Here is a 10,429-nt window from a genome sequence, read left to right as displayed (position 1 = left end):
GATCTCCTCAGCTCTTGACACCGCTGAGGGTGTCCAGCCTGAAGAGAAGCTCCAGGGAGAGCTTAGAGCTCCTTCCAGCGCCTGAAGGAGCTCCAAGAGACCTGGGGAGAGACTGAGGGACTGATGGATTGATGAGATTAGGGGGAATGGCTTCCCACTGCCACAGGGCAGGATTTGGTGGGATATGGGGAAGAAATTCCTCCCTGTGAGGGTGGTGAGGCCCTGGCACACGGTATCCAGAGCAGCTGTGGCTGCCCCATCCCTGGAAGTGTCCAAGGCCGGGTAGGATGGGGCTTGAAACAACCTGGGATAGCAGAAGGTCTGTCAGGGATTTGGAGCTTGAAGATCCCTTCCAAGCCAAACCATTCAGTGATTCTGTGGTTCTACAAAAGTTCCGGTGCCTGCAGGCAGCAGCTGTGAAGGGGAAACGCTCACCTGGCTGTGAAGCCTCCCTTCCCACAGCAGAGCAGGCCTGGACTCTGCCCTGAGCTGCGCTCCAGGCATGGGGGGAGCGAGGAACAGACTGGGAGCTCCTCCGGGGCCAGCAGAAAACACCCACAGGTGAATTGGCAAACACAGCACAGAGGCTTTGCTGTCCTGCTGCCTCCTGAGGGCTGGGAGAGGGGCTGCCAGGCTGCCAGGCCAGGTGGCCCAGTTCACAGGGCTTCAGTCACGGCACTCACCAATCTCAGGGGCCACCCAGGTCAGGGTGGGCAGCAGGGCCACTTCCAGCAGGGCCTGGCTCAGTTTCAGGCACACCCAGGACCTGTTACCTGCACTAACTGCCCCAAATCCACCAGCACTTGGCTGCTGCAGGAAACCAGACCCTTTGGGTGTCACCCAGAGCAGGCCGGGAACCAGCCCATGCTTCAGCCAGCTGGGACAAAACGCTGTCTGGCAGAAGGGCCGGACAAAAAGCCCTGTGAAAAGCACTGAAAGCCCAGTCACAGAGCTTTGTGGCAAGCCCAGTTTGTCCCCATCAGACAGCCAGGCGTGTTGGGAGGGGCAAGATTGGGAGGGAGATCCATGTTCAGTCCAGGATGTCAGATGGGAGCAGGGTGCTGGGGGCACTGCCAGGCAGTAGCTGAGAGCCATGGGCACCACTTTCTCCCTGGCCAGACTGGCACACCTCTGTCTGCATGGCTCCTGCTGCTGCCCTGCAGAGCCATTTCTTCTTGGAAAAACACCTCAGCAATGCTGTCACCACCGAGCTGGCTCATCCCCTATTAACTCCAACGCAACTGAGATAGAAATCAGGTTGTGATGGCACCATTCCACAGCCATTTCCCTGCTTCCAGTAAAACATAAAAAGAAAATAAACCAGCGCTGGCATTTCAAGGCAATTATTCAAAGGGTCAAGAGATACAGACCAGCACCGAAGAGCTGGAAAACATCAAGTCCCTCTAATACAGAGGGATAACAGGATAAGGCTGTCAGTTACCCTGCAGAGAGGGAGGCAGGGATCAAGCCATTATAATCAAATTTTGGGCTTCTCTGACCTTATCTGCTCCTCAGCTGTCATTATCCACAGCACACAGTAAAACATTCAGGTGTGACCGTGCCCTGGGGGCTGCAGCGAGCACGGTGGGGCTCTGCAGAACCCTCAGCACAGATCCCCTATGCAGCAGCAGCCAGGACACAGCTGGATGTGGCTGGGTGTGCTCCACACTCTCCTTCCTTTGGTTCTTTACTTACAAATTCCCAAGGAGCTGCCCAAAGTGCGTAGAATCAAAAAAATTAGCAGCAATTATTTTTTTCCTGTATAAAGTCGGGTAAAATAGGGACCCCAATGTGATTGTGGGAAGGGAAGAGGAAAAGCAGCTCCAGCAGTTGCTCGTGGTAAACATCTGCTCCCCAGAGCTGTGCTGCTGGAGAGGCTGTACCGAGCTCCAGCTTCTCTTCTGGAGAAATTGGGCCAAAAGTAATGTGGAGGCCAGGCAGGAGATGCTGATTTATGCTAACAAAGGGGCTGGGCTGATCTCCTCAGCTGTCTGAGTGAACAGGAGCACTGCCAGGGGAACAGTGAACAGCAGCTCCAGCAGGGCATGATTTCATCTGAGCCCGTGTCCCTTACCCTGGAGCAGGTGTTTCCTCCCCAGACTCGCTCTCCAGAATTTTCCTCTCCAATTTCAAGGCCTCTCCCTGTAATGCCATGCTTGGAAATTGCCTGTTCAGTGGCAACGCAGCCCTCAGCCCCACCAGGGACACAGGAGAATGGAGCAGTGACAAAAGCTGCGTGTGGCCGTAAGGCTCCGTTTACCCCAATAACATCATTTTCCATCAGGTCCAAGTCATTCCTTGTGCCCTGAGCTCCTGCAGGAGCGGGGATCAAGCAGCGGCTGCACTGAAGCTCCTGCACTGCCCCGTGGAGCAGAGCTTGAGCTGAACTCCAGCGACTCCGTGCCAAGTGATGATGTTACTGACCATGGAAGGGAACCAATCCCCAAGTAGAGGAAAAGCATTTTTGCAGAGAAACATCATCGCTGAAACCCTATAAACAAATCTGTTTTGACACAGCAGAACAAAGAGCTATAAAAGGAGAGATCGGGAAAACCACCGCTAATGGGCGGTGATTCACGTGGTGCCCGCCAGGCTGTATTTTTGTAATTTGCATCCCTTTGGGACGCTGGCCTATGATTTCCAGAGCACAGAGGAACATGGGAACAGCCCGGCCAGATGTGGGGCCACGCTCGGCACCCCTTGTCTCGGAAGATGCTCTGGAGCAGGACATTGAGCGAGCAAAGGGCTCCACAGGTGACGGCCTGGGCTGTCCCAGGAGCTCCTCGGGGCTGGGCTGGTACCCACCACAGCTCTGCTCCCCCGGGGGATGGACGGTGCTCCAGGAGTGGAGACAGAGCGGTGTCCAAGGTGTCTGCCTCAGCTGCACGGCATTTGGGGTCAGCATGACAGCCGTGGCCAGGCGGCTTCACAGGAAAATAATCACTCCTAATCTGCTTAGAAAAGTTCATCCCTTGGGAAAACACAGCATACCTACCCGTGGGCCTGGGGGGAGATACTGCTGGATGGCAGGTTTAGAAGAAATAAATTAAATTTGTATTAGGGGCTGAAAGCGTTTCTCTGCTGTGAGAGACTTTCAGAAGAGCAATAAGCCCTGAGGAGGTGAAATCCACAGCAGAGGAGAAGGTCCCACACGTGCTGAAAAGTTACCATTACTGGTTCCAGAACACAGCTCCAGCAAGATCAGCCCTTACTGGGTTCCAATTTTTGGCTTATTCCTTCTCAAGAGATCAATTTCTCCAGTAATAAACCAGTACGAGCTGCTGCTCCGCTCCGACTTATCCACAGAAACCCCCAGATCCCAGAGAGCCTCTGCACAAACCTAAGCTGGGTCTGTGGCTTGAGGCCTGCTGAATTCCCACTTTAACCAGACCAAAACAAAACAGGGAAATCAGGCAGGGCCCCATCCCTTACTCAAGATCAGCTGCTTCTGTTTATGGAAAACTGTGTTGCCGTCGCCGCTGCACACGCAGGGCAGTCCCTGCAGCCTGCCCAGCCTCGGTGTGTGGGGAGCGGGAGCCCGCTGCTCCTCCCTGGAATTCAGCAGGGGTGCCCAGGCCCTTTTCACAGGTTATGAGGTGGGAACAGTCCCCTGGGCCCTGCACACTCCGTTCTTCACAGGCAGCTCCTGCATCCGTGGGAGGTTTCTGGGCTGCTGCTCTGAAAAGGGATTTGAGGTCAGGCTGACTTGGTGCTTCCCAAAAGGCACCGACTCCCTTTGTTTCAGTTCAGTTCTGGGGCAGCCACCCAGCACTGCTCCAAATCCATGAGAAGTGAAGCAAAACCAGGAATTCACCCACCCCTTCCCATCAGCAGGGAGGTGGCAGCCCCAGTCCCAGGGAGAGGCAGGTGCTTTCTGCACACCCAGAACCAGACCAGACCTGCTGTCCCAAAATCCCAAACCACAGCGGCCCATACCCTTTCCCAGGGGAAGTGGTCAGTGCTGGGAACCCAGGGGATGTTCCCAGTACCTGAGCAACCTAAAACATTCCTTTTCTCCCAGCCACGAGCAGTAATGCAGAGGGTGAATGGCAGGGAGGGCTACTCCATTACATGCCCCACGTGCCCGCTCCCCAGGGGTCTTTGGTACCTTGGCACATCATTGCTTCCTTCCCAGCCCATCCCAAAGATCCATCTCCACGTGGAGCACTACCAAAACATTTATTAGAAGAGTGCAGGGTGGCCAGGCTCCACAGGACATTCCTGCAGCTGACCACGGGGCTGGGGAGGGGAGCAGGCAGCCTCTGCTCACCCTGGAGATCTCCTTGTGTGCCCCAGCATCCACAAGGAGACGCAGGCATTTGTTTCCTCGAGGGAAAGGTGTCCCTGCTCCGGTGTGGGCAGGGAGGGCAGGCTGGCTGTGCCACCCCTGCAGGCACGAGGCAGCACTCGGGCACCGCAGAGCTCACAGCAGGGAGATTCAGGGCTGGCTCACCCTGGGCACTGCCCGGGTGGGTGACTGCTCTGCACCGCACTCCGGTGTGGCCTTTGGCTGCTGCTGGCTTCTGTCCCACCTTGTACAGCCGCCCCCAGGGTGCAGACCGGCCCCACACGGCTGCCAAACCCTCCCCGCAGCAGACTGAGAGTGGCTGCGGTCCTGGGAGGGAGCGCCGGCTCAGAGCAGAGCCACGGCATGGAAAAACAAACAAACAGGCATTTCTCTCGCAGGGAGGGACGCACTTCCTAAATCCCTCCGCAAACAGGAGAGCCCCTCCCAGAGGGTGGAATATCTGCACCTCGGGGCTCCCCTTCGGGACAAAGCTGCCAGCGTGGTCCCGGAGGCGTGGGCAGTGTGGACACAGCTGCCACACTGTGCACCCTGAGGTGGGACAGCTGTGACGTGGCAAAAGGAGAGAGTTCCCTCTCCATGGGCACTGCTGGCAGCCCCTCGCCCACTGAGTGTGCCACGGCCCTGGCAGGAAGCACTCGCACACCCTGTCCAGACAGGTCTATTTACAGGAGAAGAGCCACAGACACGGGGTGAGGAGGTGTCCCCCAGCCAGCACGGCCAGCCGCTGGCATGGGCTGTGTCCCCCCGGGCCTGGCTTGGTGCTGTGCCCAGCTGCCACCATGTCACCCTGGCACCAGGTGAGGGCAGGATCACTTTGCAGGCGCTGTTTTCAGAGTTCGGCGGCAGCCACAGGTCCCTGGCTGCACAGACAGTCCAGAGAGAGGTGGGGGATTGGCTGGTGGCATCGTGCCCTGGCCACAGCCCAGGACAGTGGCCCGTGCCAGCTGGAAAGGCACAGCCCAGGCAAGTGTCCATCCCGCTCTTAGTCGTTCTCACTCTGCAAGGGACAGAGAGGAGAGCGGGGTGAGGTGCCAGGGGCTGGGCTGGGGGTACAGCCCCTCTGCAGGGCCACCCTGCCCAGGCACAGCCCTGCCACCTCACGTCCATTTTACTGTATATCCAGCTGAGGAGCTTTGTCACCCGGGTGTACACTCCGGGCTTGTTCTTCTGGCCACATCCTGTTCCCCAGCTCGTCACCCCAGCCACATACCAGCGGCCGTCGTCCTCGCAGACCAGGGGCCCTCCGCTGTCACCCTGGCTCAGAGGGGCAGAGCAGTGAGGAAGGGGAGATGGGAGACGCCCCTCTGTGGGTACCCAAAACCGGGCAGCTCTCCCCTGGTGAGCCCCCAGCTCACCTGGCAGGCGTCCTTCCCTCCCTGCAGGTACCCGGCGCACATCATCCGGGGGGTCAGGTAGCCCTCGTACACCTTGTCGCTGTTGCAGATCTTGTAGTCAATCAGCTTCACCTCGGCCTCCCGCAGCTTCGGGGATGTGTTATCTGCAAGGCAGGAAGAGCTGTGGGGCAGGAGGGGCCTCGTCATCCCCCCACCGCCCCGGGCCCCGTCCCAGCAGCAGGGAGGAAGCGGGTGTTTCTCACAGGGCTTGTTTCTGCAAAGCCTCGCAGCTGGGAGGGCAATCCCGAGGGTTCTCCCTGCGCGAAAGCCCTCGAGGGCCACAGCAGGGCTGTGCTCGTGGGCAGGAGCTGCCTGCGGGGAGCCGGAGTCCTCCCTCACCTTCATTCTCCCTGGTCTTCCCGAAGCCGGTGATGAAGCAGGACCGGCCGGTCTGGAATCGCTGGCCGTACATGGGCAGGCAGGCGGGGCGGACCTGGGCTGCGGGGACACGGGATGGGAGCCGGGCAGGGAGGGACGGGTGAGTCACCCGGCACAGAAATCTTCGCAGTCCCGCAGCCAGGGAGGAGCATGGGGCGCAGGAAAGGCTCCCCTCTCTGCCCACCCCAGCAGGGTCTCCCCGGGCCCATGTGGGGCTGGTGGCACAGCCGAGCCCACGGTTGTGTGTGCCAGACCCTTTCTGGCCACGGGACAAGCGAGGTGGCCACGGCACGGTTGGATGCTCCAGCTGGCAGCAGCCCCACACACCCCATGGTTCCAAGGTGACCCGAGCGGCCTCTCGCTCCTGCCCTGTCCCCCAAACACCACCCCAGCCAAGCCCAGGTGAGCTGTGAGGCCTCACCCGAGAGCAGCAGTGGCCTGGAGAGCTTCATGAGGGCGATGTCGTAGTCGTCATGGTCATCGCTGTAGTTGGAATTGATGATGACCTGGGACACAGGGATGCCCTCCATGGGCTGCTTCAGGTCCGACACCCCTCCGTACACCTTCCAGTCGTCCAGGATCTTCATGCTGTTCCTGGCAGGGTGAGATGGGGCAGGAGGGAGTGAGACCCGGGGCGTGGGGCTGGGCTGGGTGCCCGGGCTGGCAGTGGCACTCACATGAAGAAGCAGTGGGCAGCAGTGAGCACCCACTGAGCGTCGATGATGGTGCCGCCGCAGATGTGGATGGACCCGTACTGCACGCTGACCTGCCAGGGCCATTTGTTCACAGACGTCTCCTTCCCCCCGATGATCCGGCCAGAAATCCTCTGCCCGCAGGCTGGAGGGGAGAGCAGGGCTGGGAGAAAGGCTCGGGGGGAAGGGCAGCATGGAGGGGGACACACACACAACATCCCCACCACCCATGGGTGCCACACTTGTAGGCCCAGTGGGGACCAGGGTATGCAATATTAGTTTTCTATCACCCAGAAAATTTGCTGGAAAACGCCCCATTTGCCCAACCCTGTGCAGAGAAGGGGGAAAAGTGATCCCAGGCCTGTGAAAAAGGGGCCCACTCCCATCCATGTCCCAGCCAGCTCCTTACTTGTGCATCGCAGGGAGACGTACTTTCCTGTGAGACACTGGGAGCTGCAGGAGAGAGGAGGGAGACCCAGCCTCAGCCCCATTCCTGCGGCACCAGGGCAGGGGCAGGGCAGGAGGCCACCCTGGTACCTGTTGAGGCTCTGCTGGATGGTCTCTCTCTCGTCAGTCACCGTGAGGCTCTTGCCAGACACACGCATGGGGATGTACTCGGTCTGTGACGCACTGGGAGGGGAGAGGACAGGCAGTGAGGGTCCCCCCCATCCAGGCACTGACCACTTGGTCCCTGCATTATGGCCAGAGCAGCGCTGGACACGCCGCCTTCCAGCGGGAAAACACAACACCGGGGAAACAGGACAGCAGACCCTGCACTCAGGCAGGGCAGGGGCCTGGCAGGGCCCTGGCACCCAAGCAGAACAACCTATCCTCCAGGAATTACTTCTGAAATCCCAGCTGCCGGCAGGTTTTCCTGGAGAAGGACTCGTCCCAGTCACTGCTGCACACTGGCAGCCACTGGCTCTCGGTGCTGGAGTAGACGTGGAGCAAGGACTCCTCGGATGAGAAGCGCACTGTGGGATGGAGCGGGAGGGTCAGGGGTGCCCAGCGCCCCGGGGCTCCCCTCATTCCCACCATCCCAGCTCCCAGTGCCTCACCACAGCCCAGCTCGTCGCTCCTCTGGGAGCAGTCGACGACGCCATCGCAGCGCACGGCGCTGTCCTTGCAGCTCTCTGCTGGTTCCTTGTACACGATGCCCGTCTGCGACCGCCAGAACATGACTGGAAGCAGGAGAACGCCACGCTGAGGCCAGGGCTGGCCGTGGGTGAGGGGCTGTGACCCACCTGGGTGGGCATCCGGAGGCGTGCCAGGCACAGAAACATTCCCAGTCACCAGGTGTGAGGTGTGTTTGAGCCAAGAGTGAACTGGACACAGGGCTGAGGGAGGACTGGCCACCTCGAGCACCCCCCTGTGCTGCCCAGCTGCTGCAAGCCCCTCTCCCTTCACCCCCACAAAATGCATTCAGCCTTTGAGTGCTTCAAGCCCACGGCTGGAGAGTGGCAGCTGGATGTCACCAGGGTTTCCCGGTTTGTGCCTGTTCTGCCTACGGACAATGATTTGCCTTGGGGAGGGCAACTGTGGGTGCTGCTGGGGTGCTCTGCTGCCCACCAGAGTAAGCCCAGCAGAAGGAAAGCACACTGCAGAGCCCCAAGCCCCCCAGATGCTGCCATCAGCCCAGGCAGCAGATCCCTTTTCTGCCTCCCCAGCTCCCGTCTCTCCACCAGATGTCAGGAACACCCAGGGAAAGGGACAAGCACATCCCTGCCTCTGGGCCAGGGGTTTCCCTTTGGCACCTCCCAGTGTGGGTATTCCCAGATTCTGCCAACTCCCAGCCCCTCTGAGGTGCCCTCCAGGAGCCAGAGCCACCCCGGGCTGGGACCCCACTCACACAGCAGGATGAGGGCGATGAGCAGCACGATGAGGACGGAGACGCAGAAGATGAGCGCAAGCCGCCGCTGGCTCATGCAAGGAGCTCTGAACATGGAGGATCCTGGCAGCAGGGCAGAGGCAGGGTCAGGGGGGGTAGCTGCCACCCCAGGGCACCTCAGACCCTGCTGCCCACCTCTGGGCTGTGGGAGAGCAGGGCCACGCACACCCAACCTGCCCTGTGGTCACTGTCCTCTCCCTTGTCCCCTCACACCCCCAGGGAAACCCCAGCCCGGCTCTCGGTGCCATCCCTGCCTCCCTCCATCCCGCCCCATCCTGGGTGGGACCAGGGCCAGGAACCACCCCGTGCCCCATCCTTACGTGTGCTCTCACAGGCCGAGCAGGGGCTCGGGGCCGGGCCGGACTCGGGGCTGTAGGGTTTGAAGCTGATGCCCAGGACGTTCTCTCGAGGCTGCGGAGGTCGGGCACCGAAGATGCTGCTGACCGTGGAGACATGGAGGAGGCTGGGGGGGACACTGCTGGGCGAGGCAGTGGTCTGTGGGCAGAGGGGACTGTCACCAGCAGCGACTGCTGCCCACCAGAGAGTCCCCCAGCTGCCACCCTGCCAGCTGTGAAGGTAAAAGCAACTCAGGGACGGAGCTGAGCCCCCCTGGCACCACAACGAGCCTGCTCCACACAGTACCACAAGCCTCACAGAGAGTCACAACCCCAGTGCTTCTCTCTGTACCAGAACCTGAACCATATCCCACCCAGGGTGGCCAAAAACCTCCTTGTCACACGGCTTTTCCCCTTCAGGGGGCTGAACTTCCCAAAGCCATCACTGTGTGCCGAGCAATCAGCCGGGCATTTGGCATCGTGACAGTCACGCTGTGGCCCAGTTCCACGGGGCCAGTGCCCCAATTTATGCATCTATCCTTAATTAGCCATTTGAAAAATACACTGCAATTTCCAGCTGTCATTTAGTAACACTTAATAATCAGTGTTTTCCAAGCCCTGAAACGTCCTGCACCCTGGAATGCTGCTCTGCAATTGTGTCACTCCCGATCCATGAATTCCCAAAAGAATATGTATCTGTTTCCTTTCCTCAAAATACACTCTCCAAATGCTCCCTCAGTGACAGAAACCAGAGCCTCTCATTTTCCTTCAAAGAGAACCTGTGAACAAATCCCCAAATAAATGCTGCTTCCTCTACCTTTTGTAGGATGGATGGGGCTTGGAGCAACCTGGTCCAGTGGAAGATGTCCCTGCCCAGGGTACGGGGCTGGAACTGGGTGAGCTCCCAACCCAAACCATTCTGGGATTCTGTAACAGCTCTTCTGAAGGGGAACCCAGGGTGAAGTGGAGCCACCACCCCGCAGGGACAACTTACCAGCCAGAGATGGGCTCTAACACATCCCTCTGGGAGCCTGTCTCTGATTTTCGGCCCTGCTCTGCTAGAGATCACCTTCCCCACGAGCAGAAATCATCCCTTTCCCTGCCAAGCCAGCCAGGAGCACTGGGGCTGGAGCACAGCCCTGGAACGGGCAGGACGGGCACATGGGCACAGCGGGGGCACTGCTGGGAGCCCCCCTCGCCCTTCCAGCTGGGTTTTCTCTCCCCTCGTGTTTCCTGCCGGGAACCGGGAGCCCTAATGAGCAGGTCGTGAGGCTGCTCGTGCTTTGTGCTTTGTCAGTTCGGCTGTGCCTTCCCTTGCGATGCGCTGGTGTAACTTCCTGGGCATTATCTGTGACTCACGGCCCGGCTTGGCCACGCGTCCCGCGCAGGGTCCGAGCGCAGCCCAGCGCCGGCCGCGCACCGGGGACACGCCT

At 59.7% G+C, this 10,429-nt stretch overlaps 1 protein-coding gene across 1 annotated transcript; it reads right to left on the bottom strand.

The window, feature by feature from the left end:
- Positions 1–4,160: 4,160 nt before the first annotated feature.
- TMPRSS13 (transmembrane protease, serine 13) lies at positions 4,161–10,080 on the bottom strand (the record flags this gene model as incomplete). The annotated part of the gene is made up of 13 exons (XM_017738378.1): positions 4,161–5,306; positions 5,411–5,563; positions 5,665–5,807; positions 6,043–6,141; positions 6,503–6,675; positions 6,759–6,918; positions 7,183–7,226; positions 7,311–7,403; positions 7,618–7,747; positions 7,832–7,954; positions 8,623–8,724; positions 8,982–9,156; positions 9,991–10,080. Coding segments are annotated over 13 exons (1,500 nt in total), but the record flags the coding sequence as incomplete, so codon positions are not given.
- Positions 10,081–10,429: the final 349 nt, after the last annotated feature.

This window comes from Corvus brachyrhynchos, unplaced genomic scaffold (genome assembly GCF_000691975.1).
Source record: "Corvus brachyrhynchos isolate BGI_N302 unplaced genomic scaffold, ASM69197v1 scaffold46, whole genome shotgun sequence".
Taxonomy (NCBI): domain Eukaryota; kingdom Metazoa; phylum Chordata; class Aves; order Passeriformes; family Corvidae; genus Corvus; species Corvus brachyrhynchos.
Note: the sequence above shows the minus strand (reverse complement) of the source record. Positions and strands in the feature narration are given on the sequence as shown.